The 26,147-nt window shown below is 41.4% G+C and overlaps 1 protein-coding gene across 1 annotated transcript; it reads left to right on the top strand.

The window, feature by feature from the left end:
- Positions 1-1,595: 1,595 nt before the first annotated feature.
- Positions 1,596-18,740, top strand: LOC117828286 (SNF-related serine/threonine-protein kinase-like). Its single transcript, XM_034705325.1, has 8 exons — positions 1,596-1,858; positions 5,078-5,426; positions 5,870-6,088; positions 6,842-7,088; positions 11,868-12,009; positions 13,432-13,644; positions 14,112-14,246; positions 15,996-18,740. Exons 2-8 carry the CDS (start codon positions 5,304-5,306, stop codon positions 17,299-17,301), a joined length of 2,385 nt encoding a protein of 794 aa, XP_034561216.1. The 5' UTR covers positions 1,596-1,858; positions 5,078-5,303; the 3' UTR covers positions 17,302-18,740.
- The last annotated feature ends 7,407 nt before the right edge of the window (positions 18,741-26,147 follow it).

Raw genomic sequence — 26,147 nt, forward strand, 5'->3', positions numbered from 1 at the left:
AAATAAAGAACAGAAGGCCTGCGGACAAATTCAGTTTGAAGTCAACCAGCATGGATGGACATACATCCAAACAGGTTCTGCTACACGCATCAGGGAGACGCTTGTAAATATTACATAACAGCACATTTGGACGTTGCTCGGTTTGTTGGGTGCAGAGAACAGGAACATACAGTCAGTGCCAAATCACTTCCCCATAGACCACCACCCCACAGGCGCTGGATTCCTCTCTGTCAGCCCCAGAGATGTGGAGTAGGGTGGATCGCTCGTAAAGGAGGGCACAGGGCAAGCTCACTCAGTGTTATAAATGACAACTCGACTGATTCTCTTATGAAGTGGGCCTCGGCTGTTAAAGCATAATGACCCATTGTTCGTAGGTAGCCAGAGCCTTTTAATGAAGAGCAAATTTATATCTCACCCCCACAACTCATATGCGTTTAAAGCCTTAAAATAAGGTCCAAAGAGGAACACAGGTCGGGTAAAGACCAGCAAGATAAAGAACATTTGGTTTGATTGTCATGGAGGCTGATAAACACGCTTCTCTATTAGCGTAGCTCTGACGTCAGAGATGAATGAGACCGATGCGCAGTAATAATAGAACTGTCATGAAGCAGGAACTACTCCGGAAACCACGTAAATTTCTATCAAAATAAAAGTATAGCAACTAAAGCAAAAGCAAAACTTGAAGCGCATAGTGTAAAGTTGAGCGAACCATAATGTTTGTCAGGACTTTAAACAACGAATACTTAACACTATGAATGTGTTCGTTTAATAGACTTGTTTCAAAATGATATAAGTAACTTATTATAGTTCGTTTATTCTATCCATCTGAACCCTTTTTAAGCTAAGGATACAGTGAAATTGAATAAAGATTTAAAGATTTAAGTAGTTATGATAGTTGTGGTAATTATCCATTGTTCTGCTTCTAAATGCTGAATATATTAGATATTCATTTTATTTTATTTTTGAAGACATGACAAAAAGATATGGCATCTAAAAAAAACATGTCTAAATGCAAAGTAAATGTCTATTTCTTTAACACCTTCAATATCTTTATTGAAGGTGGAAGGTGGAAGTTTTTATTTTATTATTGTGTCATGCATATAATCATTTGCTTTCAAGACACCATGAATTCACGCAGTATAGGGTCAGAGCGCACAGAACGATCAGTCACTGTAAAGACACTGAGGAAGGAAATTATAACAGAATAAAATAAAAAATAGAAATAATAGTTTTTGCACATCTGTACATCTGTCAACCACAATATTTCAGGCTTTTTAGAGGCAATTTCTTGGAACAATAACTCTCTGAGATCATCATAGTTTGTACAGTGCAAAAGAAAATGGGACTGTTTCCACTTCATTCCACACGACTCAGTCTGTTTTCTTCTGGGATATTTTTATTTTGAATCAACCAACCTCAACCTTTCACAGAAGTGATTAGCGACTTATCATTTTTTAACACTACTTAAGATAGGAACAATTGTTAAACCATAAAATGATCTTTAAAGTAATTTATCTATTTATATTCTATGCATGTTAACGCCTTCACATGAAACGTATTGTGCTTTTATGTTGAAAGGTTGACTTCCTGTCCCTTTGCTACCAGTGTGTGCTTGACGCAGTTAGAAGCGCACGATAGAGAAAGAGGGAGGCTGAGTTGACAGTGTGACAGACTAACACGGGGACTCGTTGGAATAATCGTCGGTTGCTGAGTTGTCAATCGGTACCGAGTGTGAACCTGAACGCCGGAAGATTTCAGCCACCTTGGGTCCCGCAGCTCACCGCTCAGAGCCCCGCACACTCCCGCAGTTTTAAAGGGAACAGATAGGACGAGTGGCGCTGCTTCAGATTCCTCTGTGGTAAGTAGGACTGGTGTAGCGCATGCGAGCTAATGATGTGGGCGCGCGAAGTAAAATGTGTCAACTTCACTGGGCTCGGTTGGATTTCAACCCGGGACTTTGCTCATATGCGCATCCTTTGAGGTGCGTTTTAACGCGCTGTCCGTGTCTGAGCAGCTTCATGTGTGTGTTGTTGGCGCAGGCAGGTCTGCACTGTCATGTTATTGTGGATGCGGCCAGCAGGCATGTTGACAGGAGAGGGGGTACCCATATGTGCAGCAGCGCCTATGCAGAGAATTACACCTGATGTAGTACGGTCAGCAGCACTGTGTGAACACAACCCTTCAACATTCTTACTATATGACTGTCCCTGGTGAGGTTAGAGTAACTGTATCTTCATAATAGTTCAACAGTAACTGCGTACAAACACTATTAATAGCCCCTTCTGTGGTGTTTATTCATTTATGTCATATTTTTATAGTATTGTAGAAAAACCTACTTACAGTGGTTTTAAAATGTCTCTTTAGGCCTCTGAAAGGATTACCAGTAACATTTGAGGAGCCCTGAGATTAAGTAGTCTAGCAGAAAACAAACATTGATGCTCCCCAGAAATGATGTTGTATGTTTCACTTTTCCCTCCGCTCACATGATTTAAGGCTTATATAATATTATCTGTGAGAATGTGGCTGAATTGATAAGAGCTGATAGATATGTCCAGATGCTTTAAGTGGTCAATTACTCTTCAAAGTATTGAAACGTGTTTTTGTATCAGAGGATGCACCAAATATTTCTGCTTGAAGTATCAGGTTTTTAATGAATCTGCACTGTCAAAGTGTTTGCACTTAAACTAACTTTGATATCTTTGGATCATTGATAGTTTAATCAAGTGAACTTAGTCAGTGACTTTAAAATTAACTGGAGGCTTGATAACACCCAGCTCATATCTGTTATATCCCTATCAGAGAGAAGCAGTTATCATAACAGGTCCTTGACCTCGTATGTGTGTTGTATGCACACACACACTACTTCCTAGTAAATCAATACACCCACAGCACCTTGAACAGTTACATAACCACCCTCAGAGCCTTCATGACTCTAGTGTGACATGTCCAAGGGCTCACTGGCCATGTAATAAAAACACCAAAGTTTGTTTGCTTTTTGTGTTGTCATACCAACTGTAGTTTTTAACCCTGTCATTTTGGCATTCCTCTAAACCGATCAAGTGATCACACTCTTGAGTTAAAAAAGAGGTCTCGATTTAAGCTAGCAGATCCTGGTTTGACCCAGCTCATCGCCAGAATACAGCCAACTTTGGTCTCACCTAACCTGCCCTGTTAGCCTGACCAGAGTGCAAGAGCTGTCTCAAGAATGCATTCTGTGTGTGTGCATGTGTGTGTTTGTGTGTGCATGTGTGTGAGTGTGCATCTCCTTTCACAGCTTCTTTTTTTCAGGAAATATCAACTACATGTTGTCAGTGTGAGGCACAGAGTTTGGTAAAATGTATTTAGATTACTTTAGTGTGTGTGTGTGTGTGTGTGTGTGTGTGTGTGTGTGTGTGTGTGTGAGAGAGAGAGAGCTGAGACAGATTGAGATGTCAGCCTCCTATTATAAGAAAAATGACTCAGACTTTTCTCACAGGTACAATCCTCCAACTGAAGATCACATAAACCCCCACAGAGCTTTTTAGGCTTTCATACTTAATTTGAGTAAGCACAGAAAATGGTGGCTTTTCTTTTTTCCATCCAACTGTATCTAGTTGTGTTGATAGGTGTGTTCCCTTGCAACACTTATTTGGTTTCCTGTTGTCTCAGTGATTCCAGGTGAGTGGGACACACCTAATGCCAGGATCGCCTCGCTGGAATGTTCTGTGCATGTGGATTGTGTGGTTTTTGCCGTTCCTCTGTGTTGTTGGCACGCAGGTAGATTCCTAGAAGAGGAATGCCATGCCTCCCCTGGAGGCGTTGTTTCGTAATCAGGGCTACGAGGCTATGTCCACTGTGACGACAGTAGTGTCTGCTGAAGGGAACAGAGGGTCAGACATGTGAACACAGTGGCATTCAGGATGAATTAGTTGAGTATAGTCTATTCACCTTCAGGGGGAGAGAAAATCAGATGACACAACTTCGATTATGAAAATAAAAATGCCAAAGGAGGCTACAAAACTTTTAACAACACTACACCTAAATGACAAAAATGTAGCTAGTTTTATTGATTGTAGATTGATAGAAACAAGGTTGCAGATGTCAATGTGTTTGAAAGTTTGTTGTAACATTTATTTTGTTTCAAATGAATATCTGCCAAAATGTCTTTTGCATTGACACAAGCTGGCACTGCAGTTCTAGTGTTGACAATGAAAGTTAATCAGTTGATCCAAAACATCTCATACATTAGCCAGTGGTACAAACATATATGATCTGCTCTGGATCAACTCGGGTGAACCTGATTTTTTTGTATCTGACCTCATAAACAGGAGAAATAAAAACGTATAAAGTACTTCAGTTCATTACCAAATACAAACGATGCAAACTTTTTAGTTTGAAGCTGAGTAAGTATGCTAATACATGACACCGAAAAGTAGACTGTGGTACACTAGATAAACTGAAATCTTACTGAGTGTTTTTTTTACCATTACTTGTCAAAATATCGCATTACACTGAACATAAGCCACATTGACTTGACAAGTCCAGATATAAATCCTATTTCAAGATATCAAAGCCAGGAAATAAGGATTGTAATGAGTACAAACTTCTTCCACAATTTTTCTTGATAAGGTTCCTGAAACTAAATGGAATACTTATCACAAGTTAAGAATCAAGAACATTTTGCATGCTGCATTGGCAGCCATATTTACTTGATACTATCAATAACTTTGTCATTGTTGGATGGAAAGGTATTGTCAGGACAGTGTGGCTGATATTAAGTCTAAAGAGGTATTTTGACCACTGATCAGACAAATTATCTCGGTAAGATTAGAGTTTTATTTGCAGTGTAAACATGATACCTTCTTAAACTCAGAGTATTAGCGTTGTCACAGTGAGCGTGTCAGCAATGAATCAGATTGTAATGGATGCACTCACATGCAGAAAATGTAGTCTATAGAATACCAGTCTATCAGAGTCATAACTCAGGGTTCAGCAGGATTCCCTCCATGGCAGTGAATCAGTTTACTGATGTGTTTTATTGTCAATATGAACAGTTGAAGATTGATTCCCTCTCATATTGTACCTCTTTCATTCTCAGATCGCCAGAGGAGGAGACTGAACTGAGAAGAGCATCAGCATCACTAAAGGAAAAGGCTCTATAGATCTTAACTTTGACCCTCCGGTTGTGGATCTTTGACATAAAAAGACCAGCAGTTGATCTGGGAGGAACAGAACTGCCTAACTTTCTTTGGAGGACATGGAGAACTGATCAGAATCCAGCAGGCACCAAAAGGAAGCTCCTCCGTCCCTGTCCATCAAAGGCAATGGCGGGGCTCAAACGCCATCATGATGGGAAGATCGCTGGACTCTATGATCTTGACAAAACGCTGGGACGTGGACACTTTGCTGTGGTCAAACTGGCACGGCATGTTTTCACCGGGGAAAAGGTACGCCCGTCCATGTCTGTGCATGCAGAGGAATGCTCTGATGCAAGTGATTGAATTTCCTCATAGGTGAATTGCTTTTATGGTTGTCAGCCTCGCCCTAACAGACAGACATTCCATAGAAGGGTGACTAGCAACGCAGTGCATTTATATCAATCCACCATGTTGATCTTTGCCTTTGTGATTGTTTTAGCATCTCGTGATGGGCCTAGTGTTGTTTCTAGAGGTGTTTGAACATGACATGACTAAACAGTAATTATTTGTAAAGTTTTTCTTTGATGAGCATATCAGTGTCTTCAGTGTGGGTACTCCCACTCAGCAATTATCAGTTTTAGTTCAAACATAAGAACAGCCTGTGCAGTCTGAAAAGGTTGCTGCTGATTGTTGTACATTAGAGCAGATTTTTATCATCAATCGCCCTCATTATGCTGCTCTTGCTCTCATAGGTGGCTGTGAAGGTGATAGATAAGACTAAGTTGGACCCAGTGGCACGGGGGCACCTTTTTCAGGAGGTGCGATGCATGAAGATGGTGCAGCACCCCAATGTGGTGCGCCTGTATGAAGTCATCGACACAGCCACCAAGCTCTACCTCATCCTGGAGCTGGGAGACGGAGGAGACATGTACGACTGCATCATGAAGCACGACGGAGGCCTCAGTGAAGAGGTGAGTGGGTTGTGGAGGGAAGAGTGGTCATTTGGTAGCATGGGGTCAGGCTTTCCTTCACGAGGGAAACTTGAGACATGAGATTAAAGGAGTATCATCCGATTGTTAAATCTTCTCCCTCTGGACGAGTATAACAGAACAATGTGGTTGTACTTCTTTATTTTGTTCCCAACTGATGCTTTATTGTGAAAACAAAACAAACCACTACTTACTGTAAATGTATTTACAGGCTCACCAATGCACTTTACGCACAGGCTCTAAAGTCAAGAAATTTAGGACACCATGGCGCAACTCTGTGTCAATACACGAGAAGTAGGAAGCTAGTAAGCAATAAGCAGTATGTATGAAAATAAAAGTTAGCGTTAGCATTGTTGATTAACTGCTGTAACTGAAACAGAAGCTGAAACTACGAAAACTGACACATACTTTTTGAAAAGTGGTAGAAAAAAATGACATTGCTCTTATGACCTTATATCTGTCAACTGAGTATGTGCTGAAGATAGCGCAGTGAGGGTAAATATTGCAAAAAAGAGAGAAATGACTAGCCTGGTCTGTTCAGAGGTAATTGTAAACAAGCTAGCTGTTTCATCCTGCTTCTTGTCTTAGTGCTAAGTTAAGCTAGTTACGCTATTACTAGTGTGTTTCACAAGCTAGTCAGATGGACGAGCGAGTTGAAACAGCTGGATGTCTCTAAAATATCAGACTGATTTATAATACCATAGTTTAACACAGCTTCTGTTCTTCTTCTTTAAGGTGGCCAAATGTTACTTTGCCCAAATCGTCCACGCCATCTCCTACTGCCACCGGCTGCATGTGGTGCACAGGGACCTGAAGCCAGAGAATGTGGTGTTTTTTGAGAAGCAAGGGGTCGTCAAGCTAACGGACTTTGGCTTCAGTAACCGGTTTCAGCCTGGGAAGACTCTCAACACCTCGTGTGGCTCACTGGCCTACTCTGCTCCTGAAATACTGCTGGGGGACGAGTATGACGCTCCTGCTGTGGGTAAGTGTAAATAAGAGCTGACATAGAGTGATTTCTGGGTTGCTTAGCGAGAAGATATCTCTGCTGATCATTTTGAGAGGGTGTTATTGAAGCTTTCACATTTGGGTGCTTAAATGGGACACATTCACAGTCGAGTGTGTTCCCAGCAGCAGTACTGGTCGTCTTGTACAGGCCTGGTAGAGTGATGCTGTGATGTTCACATTCACTATCTGCTGATATGACCCACTGATAGCTCTGCATACACTTTGATCATATTATATGACCTACTGGACTTTGGATGGACCCGACAGACAGACATGACACACATGCAGCTTTATCAGCCAGCAGCTTGAAAAGGAGGAGCTGCTCAAAGCTCAGAATGTGGACGTGTACCTGACAGGTTGAAACTCGACTATAATCTTAAATTCAAATAGAACAATTGCAGTCTTGTGCCTGCGTTTTACCACCGTCTGCTGCTTAGTTAATCAACCATTACACTCTTTGTGAGTTAAATAAAATATCTGCAATCAAATAAGGCTAAAATGGGGTCCCTCAGCTGAATCAGCACTTCCTCCCTTCAAGCAGTCTCACCACTGTCCCTCTGTCTCCCCCTTCAAAAATGGCCCAATGCCTGCCAAGCCACTTCTTAGGTATGAAATTAAAATGCAATGGACAAGAAATAAAGGAGACATGCAGATATGAGGGTGAAAGAGGTAAAGAAGCGTAAAAAAAGGCAAAAGAAAAGAGGAGAGAGAAAAAAGCATCAGGAGTCTCGTCTGTTTACCCAGAGGGCACTGCGTCAGAGCAAGGGAAGAGCATTTTCTATTTTTCTGACTGAGTGGATTTGCAGTGGCTATTTTCTTCTGCTTGCCTTCGCTCTGTCTCTTTTGTGCATGGCAGGTGAGCTGCTCCCAAATACTGAAAAGGAGTAATGATAGCCTCTGTAATGTGGCTGCATCTGTTGTATTGGATAGCTGTGTGAGTGACTGTACATGTGAGGTCAGCTGTCCTGTAAAGCCTGTCTGAGCGCCTGACCCAGATGACGATTCAGACATCTGTGGACATTTTCAGTGTGTGTGTGTGTGTGTGTCCTCTGGAGTGTTGGTACTGCCTGTCAGCTATTGTTCATTCAGCTGAGATGATGATGTTTTGATTGTGCGGATTATCCACCCAGCCAGAATGTAATGTTGTGTGATTCTATCAGCATAGTAGTTTGATGTGGAGCGGGATGAACGGAGGCCAGCAGTCTTGACGTGTGGGGCTTTGAGGTAACGTGGCCTGGGATCTTGCTGCTGCCAAGGTACCTGCTGACGGTCTGTAGGGTGCTGAGGTTTGCTGGTGACGTGCCAGGTGGCTGCCGGCCCAGTTTGTTGCAGAGATAAAGAGGCTGTCCGCACTCTGCCTTCTCAAGTCAGGCCTGTTTGGAGTTCTTTGCTCTTTTTAGGAAGTGCTGAAAATAACTTTAGATGAAAAGTCTTCGAAAATAGAGAAGGAAACGCTGCATCTGAACTCAGTCCTACAGCTGACAGAGGGAGGAAAGTAGTAGGAGTTCAAAACATCAAACTAGAACAGGGAAAGAAAAGGCTCAATTTTATTATTCATCTAAAGGGTCAAGTGGTTTTTCCAGCAGAATCACTGAATGTCTACACCCTTCTCTCACATAGTAGGGTATTAAAACTATATCTTACAAATAAAGATGACATCATTGGTTAATATGTTGTTTGTTTTCTAAATTAATCGCCCATTATATATAAAAAAAACACCCATCATGTATCCAGTTCTCTTTTTGACATCTTTAAAATGCTTTTTTTTCCTCGAGAGAGCCTCTGTAAGGTTGAATAAAAGCTGACAGAAAACATGGGGTACATCAGAAGAATGTGAGGACAAGATAAGGCAGCAGAAGTGTGTGAAATGTTGATCTCACACAGGCAATTAGAAGAGAATGACATTGCACTAGCATGTTTGTTAAAAATGTAAGAGCAGATGATTGCCTAATAAGTGCTATGAAAATGTGCCTTCCTCTTTGTGCTTTTTGATGTAATGCAGCGTGTGGGCTCTCTCCTTTTTGTCTCCAGTAAATTGGAAGTTAAATATAGATTTCTCCTTCCTCTTCAAGAAGCACAAGCTGCACTTAAAAAAAAAAAACTTACCTAATAGCAATTACAAAGAACATATCCTGGGCACATGAATAATTCAGAGCATATCTGTGCATAATGAACCTGACCAAGTGGAAGATCTTTCTGAAAACATGTTGCATAACAGTCAGCAGGACAGGATGCTGAACTTGGCGGTTCAGCCCCGGGGTTAACAGTGCAGAGACACATGGGAGTGGTTGTTGGATATCTCAGGGAAACAATGGCTGTTGAGACGCAGTTCAGAACTGAGGAAAGGGATGTTTACACTCCCAGCTGTCACCAATAAATAGCCAGCGTGGCTAGCTCAGGGGATACTTATGTGCAGTGACGTTGAACTCTGTAGTCCAGAGATGTGTCAACCATCTGGTTTATAAATAAAGTTATTGAGGAAGGAAGTTTGGCGGCCGGCTGACGCAAGTAATGAGGGAGCAGGGTCATGGTTGCTAGGATACGTTGGCTGGGGGGTAAGATGGTGGTGGGGACTGCAGCAGAGTTTGCTCCCTCCATCAGCAGCATGAGACGCTCCTTCACAGCCTCAGAGCAATAAATACTCACCACCCACAGTAAACTGGCATATTCACTTTAACAGATAGAAATCTCCAGCATATCCTGGCAAACTGCAATCATAGGAAGAAATGTGGAGACATATCCGGGGGCTTTTTGGAGGATTAACCCACTTAGGCTCACCATTTCTCTACAGAAGGAGTCTTAAATATATGAAACAGATGCAGGTTACACAAGCAGGGTGTTTGTTCTGGTAGTAATTAATATGTCTGCTGCTCGGTCCTTTGAGAAAAGTCATCTGCTTCACAGGATGTGCGATGTGTTATATTTATGGTGAGTTTGATATTTTAGAGTTAGAACTGATGTGTGGCCTGAGCAGCCGTGGCATCCCTGCCTCAGGTCTCTCTACAAGTAAATACTCAAATATCAGCAGTTCAAAGCTGCACTTATCAGTTTATCCATATAAATAATGTGTTGAAGAACTATGTGTAATGTTGAAGCGTTAATGGTAACAGAGTGGCAGAGGAATAGCATGGTCTGCACTTCCTCTCATTTCTCTGGAGCTGTTTTGTTTAGGTTTTGGTTGACTTTTATCTCCATCCTCAGCAGGCGGGTATTGCATATAGCATTCACATGAGAAACAATAAATCTGCTCTGTTTTTCTGAATTAACAAGACACCACCATCGTAAAATCCCAACAGCATGTCACGACCACGCAAGGAAGCAGACATGCCCCGGTTGTTCAGTTGAACAGTTTTATTTTGCTCTGGGTTTAAGACATTTGGAGAGTTTATTCACGTAACATAGACAGTATTGTTATTAGTTTGTCTACTTTGTGCAGCAGGCACATTAGCACTCTGCTAATAAATGATCTGCCTGACGTTGGAGCATTTCTCCAGGATCAGCTGACCTGATAAAGCATGCTTCATGGATACGAGTTGATGCATCTGAAATGCATTCAAGCTGGCAATTTGTTGACTCGAGAGAAAGTCAGACTTGATCTCTCGTTAATTCAGAAAAATAGAGCAGATTCTTTTTTTCTGATGAGAATGAATCACCAACTCTTCCGTTCTACCGTGTATTTGAATCACATTCAAACAAAATTCGTAACCAGCTAGAAAGAAACATGCCTATTTATGCTAATGTTGCTTGTTTATGTTAGCTTATTAAGGAAAAACGGCATTGTTGTTCTGTTCCTTTTTTTTTTCTGATGTATTAAAGTGTCCAAAAGATAACACAACACAACTTTGACATGAAGAAGGATGATGTGAGTTTTGCTGACTCTCATGCTGCTCACAAGGAAAATAATAGCGTTTAACTGGTTTCTGAATCGCTCCCGCTGGCATTGCCAGAGGTGTGTGAATCTGTGTGACTGGGGAAAAGTACCCATGGGCACGTAGTATAGCATCCTTTGCCATCAGTATATGAATATCTGTGTCAATGGGTGAATGTGACATGTAGTGTAAGACAAGGAGAGCGTTATACAAGTAGTCCATAAGTACAATCCATCCTTTTTAGCCACTGGATTAGCTTAAACTGTCATAACATGTAAAGACAAACTCCTGCAGTTGGTTTCGTCAGTGATGTTGTGAAAAAAGGGTCAGCATCCTCACAAAGCTGTAATGTCACTGTCTCTCTCCTCTAAGCCAGACAGCTGAATATGTGTCAGTGGACCATCCTGCTGACCAAAGCGCCACAGAATGCCAAGAGCAAAAAGTTGCTCTTTTAAAAAGGCTAATCGGACTGAGAGAAGTGTTCCATGAAATTAGCATTTGTATGAAGCTTTGAGGGATGAACACGTTAACCCACTTTCCTAGGACAGAGTGTGTATGTGGGAGTGCATGCATGCGTGTGTGACGCTGGCGGCGGGCTGCAGTGTGGAGCCTCATGTTCGGTCTGACAGATGTGCATATTTACAGAAATGACTGTGATCGAGTGTTATTCATGCTTCATTTGAACTGTGGGGTAGACTGCTCCTGTTTTTCATATCTAGGCCACTAAGCAAAACAACATATGTGTTACACTTTGGGTCTATGATGTTGTTATCATTTATTTCTGTAGTCATCACACTCAAACATTAAAACATTAAAACTTGTTCTTTGTGTGTGCTCTGAAGGATGTTTAGATATTAACGGGCTGCATTCTCTCCACGCCGCTGCAGATATCTGGAGTCTGGGGGTGATCCTCTACATGCTGGTGTGCGGTCAGCCCCCCTTCCAGGAGGCTAACGACAGCGAGACATTAACCATGATCATGGACTGCAAATACACAGTGCCTCCACACATCTCCCATGAATGCCGAGAGTGAGTAGAGCACAAGTGCACATACCCACACAGATGGACGGAGTACTCTGCAGATACTGCATATTTCATGTTTATAGATGTGTGAAGACAAGAGACCGAAGAGAGAGGAGCAGCCTCTCCTCTGCTCCTCCTCGTTGTCCTGCTTTCACTTGCTGCTGCAGTCAGCTGCTCCACCAGAGATGCAGTGCAGCGTTAAGTGTATCTAATGCACCCTTTAAAATCAGCCCTCTATTTTTAACATTGTGAGGGTTTAACGATGCGTCAAAGCAGAGCAGGGCCAAATAGGTGCTGAGCACATTTTGGATGGCTGTAGATTTGAAGGCACATTGTTTCTGAAAATGATTTCATTATTTAATGTTGACTTGCGCACAGCACTTTAGATACTGGCTCTCATACTAGTCGACACACCCCTGTGGTCTTGAGGAAATGGCACTACTTCCCATTTTTTATGTGAACTTTTTAGCCAGTGAGGTAATCAAAACAAATGTAGTGATGCAGAGCTTGTTTGCAAGATTAGTAGGGTTGGTCTGATTTGGGGTTTTCATTGCAAACTGTGACAACAAGGCTCTTGATATTAACTTACAGTGAAGTCTTGTATATGATAATCTGTCATGTTAACAGAGTTATTAGTGAATTATTCAAAAAGCACAGATCTAAATGTGAGTGAACTGTTTTTTTTCCATTGTTTGAGGCTGTATTGAGACAATACAGGATTAAAAGATAAATCTCTTTAGTTATCAAAAGTTTTTCAAGTAGATCTTCACCGTTTTTGTAAATTCTACAAATCCTGTGATCACAATCACAGACTTAGTCATCAGCTGTTTGGATACAAGCTACTTTGAAACATCTTTTAATGAATGTGTACAGAACAGTAGTTGTTATCATCTCTGGCCTGTTTGAATCATGGTTTTTTGGTCCTTTCAATGGCAACTTTACGTAACTTTGTATACATCGAGAGGTTTGAGGGATGGGATGGTTAAGTCTGTTCATCTCGGCCATTTTTGGCAGGTAAAACTGAAAGTTAGAACGCTGCACTTTGGTAATAGCTGCTAATTTTAGTGCTGTAATCTTGCAAATACAGTATGCACAGTAGGTCAAAGTTCAAGTACAATCAGTTTGTCAGTCAATCTCTTACATTAGATAATTTGGGTAATCATTACCCTGAGCCTTGGTTTCATTTCGTTTACATGTCCTACTGCTCTTGTTTCTGCTCTGTCTCACTTGTTTGAGAGGTCCTCCCCTCTTTCAGTAATGAATACTATGTTGCTGCTAATTCTGATAGCAAGGAAGGCAAAATAAAGAAACACTGTAATGTTTCTAAAGGTCACCTCATGATATCAGTTATGTGATGATGTTTATCTGAATACTTATTTCTAATGTCACTTCTTCCATAACCCTGATCTCCTTTCCTACCTCCTCCAGTCTAATAGATCAGATGCTGCAGAGGGACCCCAAGAAACGAGCAACCTTAGAAGAAATAGGGGGCCACGAATGGCTTCAAGGTGTCGACCCCTCCCCTGCCACCAAGCTGTCCACCCCTCTGGTGTCCTATCGCAGCCTGTCTGAGGAGGAGCACAGCTCCATCATCCAGCGCATGGTGCTTGGGGGCATCGCAGACAGAGACACCATCACTGAGTATGTGCAGTTCTATGTTCCACACACATTAATGATCATACAGCTTTTCTTTCACATGTGATCTCAAAAAATTTGCCATGGTCCACCAGTCCGGCTTCAGAGTAATTGAGTGTCCTCAACAGTTTAATTGCCAGTTACAGCCAGCTGGCAGTCAGTCATGAGCTGTTGCCATGTCAAATTAAATCTTCACCCCCGTCACTTCCTTTTGACTCACGGGCAGGGTTTGTCCTGATCCATGTGCTTCTATGTGTACCTGTGTGTGTGTGTGTGTGTGTGTGTGTGTGTGTGTGTGTGTGTGTGTGTGTGTGTGTGTGTGTGTGTGTGTGTGTGTGTGTGTGTGTGTGTGTGTGTGTGTGTGTGTGTGTGGTGTGTGTGTGTGTGTGTGTGTGTGTGTGTGTTAGTGTGTGTGTGTGTGTGTGTGTGTGTGTGTTTTGGAATTTAAATTGATTCACTCTCTGTCCTCCTAGGGCTCTGGAGTCAAATCAGTACAACCACATTACAGCTACGTACTTCCTGCTGGCTGAGAGGATGCTGAGGGAGAGGCAAGAGAAGGAGCAGCACAGCCAGACACGATCACCCAGCCCCAGCAAGGCCCAGTTCAGGTACACACACACACACACACACACACACACACACACACACACACACACACACACACACACACACACACACACACACACACACACACACACACACACAAACACACACATAAACACACACACATAAACAAACACTTCTGAAGATAGACAGAATGCTGTCTCTGCAGGGCATGGTACTGTCAGTTTACAGAAGAAATCTTGACAGCAAATGGACAGTGGGGCATTTTTTCAGCAGAGACTGGAAGACAGACTCAGAATAGAGGATGCAGGTCAGCATTATTGTTATGGACATACCATTTTGAAACAGAGAACAGTATATATTTTGCTGAAGCAGGAAAATTTATGAGATTCAGAAGGATTTCTGTTTTAATTATGCAAACATTTCAACGATAGGCCTTCACCATTTAATTAAAAGTTGACATAAAACATTAGTTTTAAAGTTTGAATAACTTTCAAATAAATCCTTCAACCTGACCCTTTTATGAGTAAATATAATGTGCTAGGCCTAACTGTTCCATAATGTATTTATTCTTACCACTCTTAATGAACTCCTTCTGATACACAGATTATATCATAATATAATTCTTACTATCTGCTTTATTTTCTGGAACCTAAGCAGGTCGTCTCTGACTGCCTCTCTGCAGTTGGCCATGTAGTTATTTTGTTGATAGTGTCAAAGGGTTTAGTTGGATGGCATCAGTGTCAGTCAACTGGTGCAGATACTTTCTGTTCCTATCATCAGCACTTATTTTGTTAAAATAAAAGGGATACTTTATAAATGAAGTAGCATCAGATGCAGGATGTTTACATAGATAATGTAACTTTTTACTCTCAGTTAAAGGAGCAGTCCAATGTTTTGGAAAAATCACTGTTCCTCTTAGTTCAGAGGGTTAGATCAAAGGTTGATTCAACTCTCTGCTGTCTGTTCAGTGAATATGAAGCTACAGCAAGTAAGCTTTCATCCAGCATACAGATTAGAAAAAGGGGTATAAAGCCTGTGCTTTAAATTAGGAAATACATTTAAATTGTGCATTTTTTTTAGTATGGATTAAATTGAAGTTAAAGACCTTGAGTCAGAAAGCAATTAGCTTAGCTTGGACAAAAAAATGTCCAAATTATTGTGGCACTCGTTTCATAACTTTATCATTTTGCTGTAAATATCTATTTGGAAAACATGTCAACTTGTACACAAACAATCATGGGTGATAATGTGCCTTAGAGGGGCAGTTTTTTTCTCCAACACTGTACAGAACTAGGCTTACTGCCTTATATCTGTATGCTAAGCTATGCTTGCCTCCCTTTAGCATTCCACACAACACAATCCAAGGCAGGGCAGAACAGGTAGCGTTTATGCATTACACACATATCTGCACGCTACTCCTCTTATATCTGCTTATTCTCCATGCTTACAACAAATGGCATCACAAGCATGTTAACTATGAGAGTTGCGTCCCGTGGCAGTGATGCTCTGGATTCCAGCACATAGCTGGTTACAGGATGGTGGTTAGTGATTGGAATAATTTCCCTCACAATGCCAACCATGCTTTTGCAGGGTGGAGCTTCTGAAGGGTGTATTTGTGTGGCTGATAAGTTCAGATATTTACAAGCGTTCTGCCAAAATGAACACACACATGTACTTATTACAGCATTCAACCTGATGATGACCTTATGGCATTTTTAAATCTGAACACACAGACACAGTACTTATAAAACGGTTCAAACCACTAACACCTGTGGTGTTTACCTTCACAGGCAGTCCTGGCCCACCAGAGTGGATGTTCACCAAGATGTCAGTGATGGCTTGGGAGGTCCAGCTATCTCCCACCCAGGTGGGCCACAGTCCCCTGCCCGCAGTGCTGAGAGCCTCCACAAAGGCCCCAGGCCCAAAACAGCTCTACTGGACATCAGCCAGCGGCAGGAAAACAACACCCTGGCACCCAGCCAACAGCAGCCTGCTCGACAGAACCAGGAGAGGGGGCTCAGGCCTCTGGCTAAGCCCCACTCCAACCCCCTCAGACTGGGCTCTCTGACCTCAGTTGGCCCCTGTAAACCTCGTAGTCCCAGTCTTTTCAGCGTGGAGGAAGATGAGGAGGAAGAAGGGGGTGAAGACAAATTATCTCCCTCTACACTACCAGCTCAGGTAGTGCTTCGTTGCAAAGCCTCCCCCTCTTCATCATCATCTGCGTCTTCTTCTAGTAACAGGCTGACATCCCGTATGAGCGCTCCAGTTCTTAACCAGATTCATGAGGAGGACAAAGAGGAAGAGGAGGAGGAGGAGCAGAGGGAGCTGAATGGACTCAGCCCACCCAAACCCAGCCTCAGTCTCAATCTGAACACTAGAATACCTTCTCCTTTAACACTTTCATCATCACCTAAAACTGTTGGTATTAAAGCACCAGTTGCTGCTTTCACCCCCAGTCCAGAGACTAGTGACGATGACACAGAAAGCCATAAACCAGACTCTGCAGCTGTAGCTGGACAAAGGGAGGAGGGAGAAGGCAGGAAAGAAGAAAGAGAGAAAAGGGGGTCAGGGCAAGGAAGCCCCTCCAACTGTGCTAGTCCTGGATCAGGTTCAGGCCAAGCCAAAGGCACACCCAAAGCAGCCAGTGGTCTGGTGGAAAGTCTAAAGCTGATGAGCCTGTGCCTGAGCTCTCAGTTCCATAACCTAAAGGGGGGAGGAGGGGGAGGTAGTGGAGGTAGTGCTAATGTTGTTGTTGGGGACACCCAGGACCGCCCAATGTGGAGGATGTGCATGGGCGGCTCCACTGGTAGCCTGGATAAGGTCTCACTCCTGGGTGGCCCTTCACCCAGGGGTAACCTCTACCACCCACAGCCCCCACTGGGAGATGCGCTTGCAGACCCGCTTCTGGAGGGACCCTGCACGGGCACCCTGAGGCTGGGAGAGCTGGACCTGGCCAGGGAGAATCACAGGAACATGAAGAACAGGGTGCTGCAGATGCCTCTGAGCGACAAGACTCTGTCTGTCAACATCCACCGAAGCCCAAAGGAGGGCCTGCTCTGCACCCCCACTCCACACAGCTGCTGCCAGGTCATTTAGAACACAGACAGCTGCTCCATCAGCTGCTGCACCTCCACACTCCTCCATCCTCATCTATACATTCCTTATCATTTTGCTTCAGCCACTGGCTCATGAGCTCATGTTATTTTTGCGTTGTTTGTTGTTTTTATTGTTTAACACTTAAGGTGGATAACTGTCGAATTGCCACCCTTGCACATTTGGAGACACAAAAAGTCTCCTCGGAGGAGACTGGGTGCCATGCCAAGTATGTGAAGCACTTTCAGCAGATTAAACGGGACACTAAGGGGACATTTTAACCTTCAGGTGTGTTTTAAATAAGAGACTGTAAGTATGGAAACAATTAATGTAAAGGAGGTGCTCACATTCCTGCTCTTAAACACGTATATATATACTGTATGTACAGCCTTTGTGCACTTCACACACACACCTTTATCACTTTCTGATAAGCTGATTAAAGGGAAAGGTGATGAGCGGGTAAGTTTAAGTTTCAAGTTACATGTTGTCTTTTTGTTCAACATTTTTTTAATATTGTTATTTTTTAAATTATTTTTGAGACAATCATTTTATCCATTTCTTTTTTAATTCTGACTGAAAGAGAGACTGTTATCATTCAACGAGGATTAATAACAGGGTGAACATAGACAGCAGCACTTACATATGATGGTGGCACAGTATATTGTAGTCTATCACTGTTTTATTTTTCTATCTCAAACATGCTCTGAAGACTTGGATATAAAACGCACACTCACTTGTCAACTCTCTGCGCTGTTACACGGCAGTCTGTACATATGTGAATAACCTCTTAGCAGTACTCTGTACCTATAGTATTGATGGTAAAGTTGTATTGCAGTAGAAACCTGAATACTAGATCCTTACTCACCATTATCGTTCACTGCTGCTGGATGTCCAAGGTTTGGTTGAACCCAAGGCTTGAAATGTGTTTTGTGGCATAAAAAACTACACATTTAAAGTCATGCCTGAACACATTCAGTTTTTATCAGTAGGTAAACAAGCAGTGCTTTAAACCATTCAAACAAAAGCTGTGTGGGTGGAACCTGAACCATGTACATCCAGTAGCCCTCCAGGATCACGGTAGCCACTGTTGTAGCATATTCCAAAACAAGAACAACAACCAAGGGGTTTCAATAGAACATAACAACATTGCCCCTTCAAGTATCGGTCTGTGTAACTGGATGTGTGAACCACCCCTAGTGGAATATATAACCTGACAGTGCATGTGTTTTGCTGTAGCAACTGTATTCTTACCCACTGAGGTCAATCCACCTGCTGTATCTACCTAAGTAACAGATTCTAATGGTCACTTTACTGTAGCCTCACAGCAATACCAGCGACTGCAAAATGTACAACAAAAATGGATGTGCCATAAAATCTGTCTTGAGCATATTGTACTGTATGTATATGATAGAGCTCTATTAAAATGAAATGATGTGAATGATGTCAGGAGTCTGTTTCTTGACTCTTTTTTTGTTTATACTAATCCATCGTTATAGATGTGTGAACACATTTTTAAACAATGCGAGACATTTTAGGAATCTGTTGTGCAGCCATATTACCAGAGTTAAACAAGCAAATCAAGTCTTATGTATTTGTTCATGCTACAGCTCCAGCTCAAGAAACTGAGATAGTTTTCTCTGGAACTAACAGTAATACAACATAGTAGATGTAATGCTTTTTAAATTCAGGGGAGTTTCATGACAATAACTTGTGACTATGCACATTTTACATATTTTATTGTTTTTTCAAATGTTTATTCTGATGTTAATAGATAAAATATCAACTTTTTTAAAGCTAAAAAAAATATTGAAATTAGGGTATTAGTTATCCAGCAAAGTTGCCTTCCTTGTGGTGTAGAGGAGGCTCTGAAAAAGAAAAACTGGTATATAAAACAATATTTCATGATATCTGGAAGTACTTTAGGATATTTATGGATTTGAAACCATAAATTACACCATGCAGTGTGTTTCACATTTAAATGGCAATTTTTTTCTCATAAAAATAAGTTGAATGATTATTAAAACAGAAAGGTCTGTATTTTTCTGTTCTGTTGCTTTAATTTCTGTTTTCTGAGATCTGCCTCTCGTGAGTCCTCCCACTTTGCAACAGAACATCAAAACAGTAACATTTCCAACCAATGTTTTACGCCCACACTTTCTTTTTTATATGTTTGTTTATATAATGTCTAGAGCATTTGACAGCACATTAAGAAAGTAGTTCCTCAGGATTTTTGTTTTTTGACTATTTATGACTTTTTCCCTCAAAACTTCCTGACCCACCAAGCATCACATATCCTTTGATTTAGCTTCAAACATAAACACCAGTTACAGCTGAAGTGTGTTGCATAACATGTCAAAGGAGAATGTGCATACGTGCGATACATTTTTTCCCATTGTGTTTGTTTTTGCTCAACGGTCTAGAAAGCTTCCGGCCCAAACACTGCAAGGAGTTCTAATCTCTACAACATCTGGGCTACTGTTCCACATCAGTCCGCCGGGAGGAAATCAGATCAGACTAGATGAGCTCTAGGGCCGACGCATAAACCTGTGTGACCCACAGGCTTATTTCCACACAAGTACACACACACAGACACACTAAGCAAGGGCACTGACAACTACACACAAACAAGCTGGGGCACATAAGCCATAAGGGATAACACACACACCAATAATCAGATGACACTGTGGTCATGTGGCCTTCAAAAAGTGAATGGACCAGTGATGAGAGGATGTCATGCGTCAGACGAGGCACGTGCTGGAATCAGATCCATTGCTAACTGCCACCTTATGGCACTGTACAGGTTTGAACTTGTTTCACAATATAAAAACCAAATATGTAGAGCGTAATGATAAAGCTAGATGCAGGCTCCTCTGTGAGTCTAACGACTTTTTGTGGTGTTTACAGTAGATGCTGTGTGGTTTGCAGGGGATAAATCTGGCAGACTGGCATGGAAACACCATTGTCAGACACCAAGCTCACATCTGTGGACAGATTATCCTCTTCTGGCGAGTCAGTATGTATTAACAGCTGACTGTTAATCTTTTCCTGACATTGGTACTGATGAAAAACATAATATTTTCATACATCGGTGGTATAAAATATTTCAAATGTGGATGTAGTATAATAGTGTAAAGAAGCTTTACTATCACTTCAGTATGTATTTAAAGCTGTCTTCAGTTTGACTGGGGTGGCCTTGGAGCACTAACTTTTGCAGGGGGGGCATCAAGTATGTGTGTACAAGGTACAAACACTCAAATCACTAGCACTGTTCAGCTGACACACACACAAACACAAACATTAAAGATGCCATGTGAGTGTATCTGCTATGTGGTTTGTGCATGTAGTGCACATTAAGTTTATTGCCTTTTTCTGCTGCAACGTTTAATGGGTGTTGATTTGACTCACAGTATAGTCTGTGTTTTGGCCCTTGAGCCAAAGTTTGGCTGTTTCTCTGCTTTCCAAGCATCAGATCAATGTCCACTGTGCCGCATTTTGCGGAAGCCAAAATAATCATCATTGAAGTTCAATCATGCTTTGCACATTGTTTATGACTTCAATGGCAAAACTGAAAAAATGGTTGTTGACCCCTTCTCCTCCATAATGCTATCTTTCTGACATTGTTGAGTAGTAGTGATTAAAATAGGGTAGAACTGGTGTCATGGCATACACAAGACCAATTTTCACCAGGAGCAGCTCGTTTTTGACAAATGAAAGATAAAAGCTGTTAGAGTAAATTGAAAATGGTAATATCATTTAGATAATGCTTTAGAATTAGTTGAGAGAATAGCCTCCCTGCAAACATTGAAAGCTAACCTTGTTTACTGGAGGTGGCCCTCTAGTTCTCCTGTTCTCTTTAACTCAAGCTCAAATATTTATTTATTTATTCATTCATTTTTTTTTGTTTATTCATTTATTTATGTATTTATTTGATCATTGCAAATGTGTCACTTTTCCCATTTTTGGACTCGATGAATTGAGAGCACATCTGTCAACAGAGCATCTGATGTGTCAGTGGAGCTGAATGCTAAAGATGAACTCAGGCCATCAGGCTGTCAGTGGAACTGCTGATAAAACTACTTTAAGGAAAAAAGCCAGAGACTGACAGACACAAAGACACACCAAAGTAAACACATGCAAAAACACAGATACACAGGGTACAAGGCAGATGAATTCCACACGTCTTAGACTAAACACAGCCTACTTAGATAATACACTCCTGTGTCATTTAAAACTTTTTCTGTGTGACTAAGCCCAAAAAGCAACACACACACACAGACACACAAACATACACACACATGGTCACTGAGTACACAGACACTGTTTGGCCATCTGATGGAACTTCTTTTTTTAACTGACATTGAGAAGTGTGTGTGCAGTGATGCTCGGTCTTTGTGTGTGTACATTTGATTACACTGGCTTGTTCAAAGTGTTACTAAAACACTGTGTTTACCCATGCCACACGATGTGGAAGCAGGCACTGGAGGACAAGAGAAAGAGAAAGAGAAAGAGAGAGAGAGAGAGAGAGAGAGAGAGAGAGAGAGAGAGAGAGAGAGAGAGAGAGAGAGTGGGGGAAGCAAATCACTTAAAGAAAAACTTTCATCAGCGTGACAGCTTGGGATAAACCAAAGAGTGGAGAGGAAATCAAAAAGAGCAGTTATAAAACCATTACATAACATCAGAAGCCTGTGACCCTGTGAAAACCAAATTAAAAGCAAGGCAATAGATGGGTATGAAACCAACTTTTGGACTGTGAGGATGGCAGGACACAGCTGGAAAGTGTTGGGAATCAAACCAGGCAGCCACAACAGGAGATCATTAAAGCAGCAAACAGGCAGAGATGACAGCAGGTTGTAGCTTCAATGTTGCTGCTTCAGTAATATAAAAAAAAAACTTTGGCTGGTGAAAGCAGAGATAGAAATCAAAACAGCCAATTTTGAGGATTTTGCTCTCTTCCAAATTGAAACCAACTTTAGCATTGATAATGTTGGAATGACGATACAAAATAATGACTGGTTACAAAGTATTCAGTGCAGACTTCATCCCAAGCCACATCCTGCTGGTTCTAACAGACACCTGCTTTTAATGATCTAAAATAAGAAAAAGGACTTTTGGGATGTTACTCAATCTTGTTTTGATGAAAACCCACAGAGGCCCATCAACCCTGAGGATGTAATTCTGAAAAGAAAGCTTTTTTTATGGAGTAATTAAAAATGTAGCCTGCAGTCTTTTCTCCACATAAGGTAAAATAGGCTTGGGGGATCACAGTAGCATTCATTATTTGATCTAAAATGAGCACTTCATTGGTTTAACTGCCTAAGTAAATTAATTAGTCATGTAGGATATTACTTACTCTGTGAAAACAGGTGTTGGGTCTTCAGTCATTTTGAATAGAGATGAGTTAAGTACAAGGAATGTTCCCAAGCTGTATATCTTAGCTTGAGCTTGAATAATACAGTTTGGGTTTTTTTCAACAAAAACCTAAAAACATGGACATGTCTGTCTTACAAAAGATTCTGTTCAAAAAGTTGAAGGATTAAGATATCACCTATTTTGGAACTTTTCCACTAAAGAGAGATGATGATTGCAGTGGGAAGGGTGAACCGGAGTAGTTACATTTCCATACAACCAAAACAAATAACCTAAAGACGCTACAGAGCTAAGGGAAGATAGCCAGTTGTGTGATTTTTCACAGTGGTTGTATCTCTGTGAAAGCATCTCTTTTAACCTTGATTTTTAGATACCACCTTTTCTCTTTCACTGACCTCTATTTTACATTGTGTGACTGTAATTCTAAACTTAGTTAGTGTTTATTTGTATTGCTACATGTACTAGCTTTAAGCTAGTAATTAGTTACACTCTAAAGCTAGCAATATGATCGTAAGTGCAAGAGCAAGGAATTCATGGATCTGGATCTGGAAATATAGAATGTGGATAAAGGGCTCTGCTGAAGCCTACTTGAAAAAGCAACGACAGACTGTTTCTGAAGACCAAATTTATTTCAACAACATGAATATCTTACTGTAGGGAGAGAAATTAAACGCTTTAGAGGATTTTCTGAATGAGCAGCACTTCAATATGAGCCCAAATGATGTCACTGATGAAATGTGTCTCAATGTTAAACTCTGAATGCTTCTTTGGATCCATTTCATTCCTCCTGCAGAGGGAAGAGAAGTCATCAAGTCGACAGCTTTCCTGTGCTGTGTTTGTAGAGAATAACCAACCAGCTGGCAAACTCCACCCCTGGTTCTGTTAGTCTTTCTTGATCCACTCAGTAATGGAATGCTATGAACATTAGACTGTTGCCTTGGGCATGATGTAGAAGCTATAGGATGCTGTAAAGTGCTCTCGCTGCATATGACTGAGAATTTTCAGAGTTCTGGGGATAACTACTTTACTTTTCAGATCAATGGTTTGATAGAAAATGTACCTTCTTGATAGCTGCTGCTTTTATTTAACATCATAGTTCTGCTCAGACCTCACTGAATACTTGTCATGTATATTGTGAAAATGTCAGTCTGGCAGCTAACTATGTGGTAAAAATAAATCCATGGACTGTAAATGTCATCAGTCACTCATAAGCAGACTTTTGTTGTTTGGTTCAGACAGGAGAGGAGTGGAGCTGCCCATGCATCATGTTTGAATGTCATTATACCAGTGGACTGTCACATAAAAAATGCACACAGTTTTATTGGACCTCTTTGATGATGGATGCTTCTGGACTGAGGGGAAAAAAATCTAGTCTTCCTCAGGACTCGCAGTTAAGTAATGTAATGTTGTTTCAGTAATGCCATAATTTGTGGTTAAGTATGAGGACAAGTTAAAGCACATTTAATCTTCTTCAGACAATATGGCTTAGGACCCAATATAACTCTGATACTTTGGCTGCACAAACCTGTATGTGGTGCCGCTGATTAAAGGAAAACTGAGAGCTGATGGGCTGCAAGCAGCTGTGCAACAGTGTGTGTTTTTCTGTTATTTCAGGCCTTCAAGCAACATTTATATCCAAATCTAGTATGAAATCTGCTGTCACTTATCTTACTTGTCTCACTTCCCAAATGAAATGAATCTGTGCTGTTGTGACGGAGTGGCTGACAGAGGGACAGAGACACAGTGAATAAGCACAAGCTTATTAAGTGAATATTATGGGCAGAGGGCCTGGCACGTTGTGCGTGCACGTTTCCAACCCCAGGAGGCTGTGCACATGGAGCTCCTGCTGAACGTTCTTCGCTGCCTTGACAAGTAGCCAGCCAGCATCGTCTTCAAGAAAACAAACAACCCACAATTACCCTGTTCAACCACAGCATCACTTCCTGCAGTTCAGCAATCCAAAAGACTCTGTCTCCCTGGCTACCCTGTTGCCGGGAGACAGTTCTGGTGGGCTGGGTTGATGTCTAAGAAATGACAGAAACAGACAGAGGTGGCAGAGGGGTTGCAACGGTAAAGGCCAGGTTGCCCAGATTTTTAACCATGTCCTGCTTTAAGACACATACTGTGCAGATGAAATAAAATAAAGTCACAGTCAAGTCATAATGAAGTTAACTGTTCCTTTAGCATAAATATTAAGATGTCATCATTTACTGTTTCTCATCAAAAAGGTACCATGTGCCTTTTTATGAAGACTAACAAATGCTCTGAATGTGTCTCCTCCTCATAAAACACTCCAAAAGCAGACTTTTTGATATTCTAAATTAAGCATCCATATTTGCTGGCAGTTTTATACCTCTGTGCCTTGCTGGTGCAGTGCTGGGCTTCACTGATTAGAACTCAAGATTATAGACGTTTGAAAAATAAGCAGTATTTGGTTGTGTGAACTCAGACAAAAGTGGACATACATTAGCCATTACAAGCATCTGAATACATGACTGAACTTTCAGCGGTTAAGTTAAACTGGTTTGCCAAAGAAGGCACCAGATTTTGACCAGAGATCCAATCCAAAAGATGGAGAAAATGAAGTATCTATGTTGGATTTGAGTCTTTCTTTGAATCGTCCACAGTAATCCAACATAGTATAGTATACGAGTACAATGCTAAAGTAGAAGATCAGTCTTTTAAAAGTGAGGCAAAACTGGCAATACAAGGTGAACCGTGTAGTCTACTTCAATCTGGACTCTTGACAAATATTGTTCAAATTTTAACAAAGCTACATGATGACTTGTTTTCATTTCATAACAACTGAGCCTGTGTCATTGTTTTTATGTTGCTCTTTTTGAAAGAAAAATCAACATGAAGCCTAGAAGAAGAATGACTTTGTTGTAATTAAGAGTCAAATGTTTACAGATTTGCTGTATGGAGCTTATCGGTGCAACTTGGATGATAAACCGATTAAAGAGATGACTCCCTGTGCAAGTTATTTTCATAGATTCAATGCTTCACAAATTGACATCTCCTAGTAAAAGGACCATGTTGTTTCAACTAACGCCGATGCTCCTTGAAACAGAAGGTCTATTTTTAGTCTAACACACATCTCTGACCCTATTCTGTCACTGCAGTTGTGACTTAGCAGTGAGCAGAGAGTTGTACTGCTCTTAGAGCATCACTGTCCAGGTCTCCTGAGTAGGTCACTCAACTCAATATGCATGTGAGGGTGCTTTGTATGGGATTCACTGTTACCCCACTGAGAGGGCTAGAGAAGGTGAAGTACACATGTTGTTATTGTGCTGCCACCTGCTGGTCAATCTCTGTCACAGCTCCTCATGAGATGCTTCTCACCAGAAAAACACATCAGCCCTTTGCCCTATAGATCCCCCTCTCATATCTCTCAAAAAAGAACATCCTGTGCAGTTTTCCTAGACCTCCACCCAAGAAATGTATTCCCTAGAAAGATTTGTTCCACTTGTTACAGAGAAGGG

This window comes from Notolabrus celidotus, chromosome 16 (genome assembly GCF_009762535.1).
Source record: "Notolabrus celidotus isolate fNotCel1 chromosome 16, fNotCel1.pri, whole genome shotgun sequence".
Lineage (NCBI taxonomy): Eukaryota > Metazoa > Chordata > Actinopteri > Labriformes > Labridae > Notolabrus > Notolabrus celidotus.

What these genes read in the sequence shown, in the direction of transcription:
- LOC117828286 (XM_034705325.1), top strand. Translation starts at nt 5,304, where the DNA reads ATGGCGGGGCTCAAACGCCATCATGATGGGAAGATCGCTGGACTCTAT. An exon ending in GTATGACGCTCCTGCTGTGG is followed by an intron (nt 7,089 to 11,867) that starts GTAAGTGTAAAT and finishes ACGCCGCTGCAG; the next exon opens with ATATCTGGAGTCTGGGGGTG. An exon ending in ATCTCCCATGAATGCCGAGA is followed by an intron (nt 12,010 to 13,431) that starts GTGAGTAGAGCA and finishes TACCTCCTCCAG; the next exon opens with TCTAATAGATCAGATGCTGC.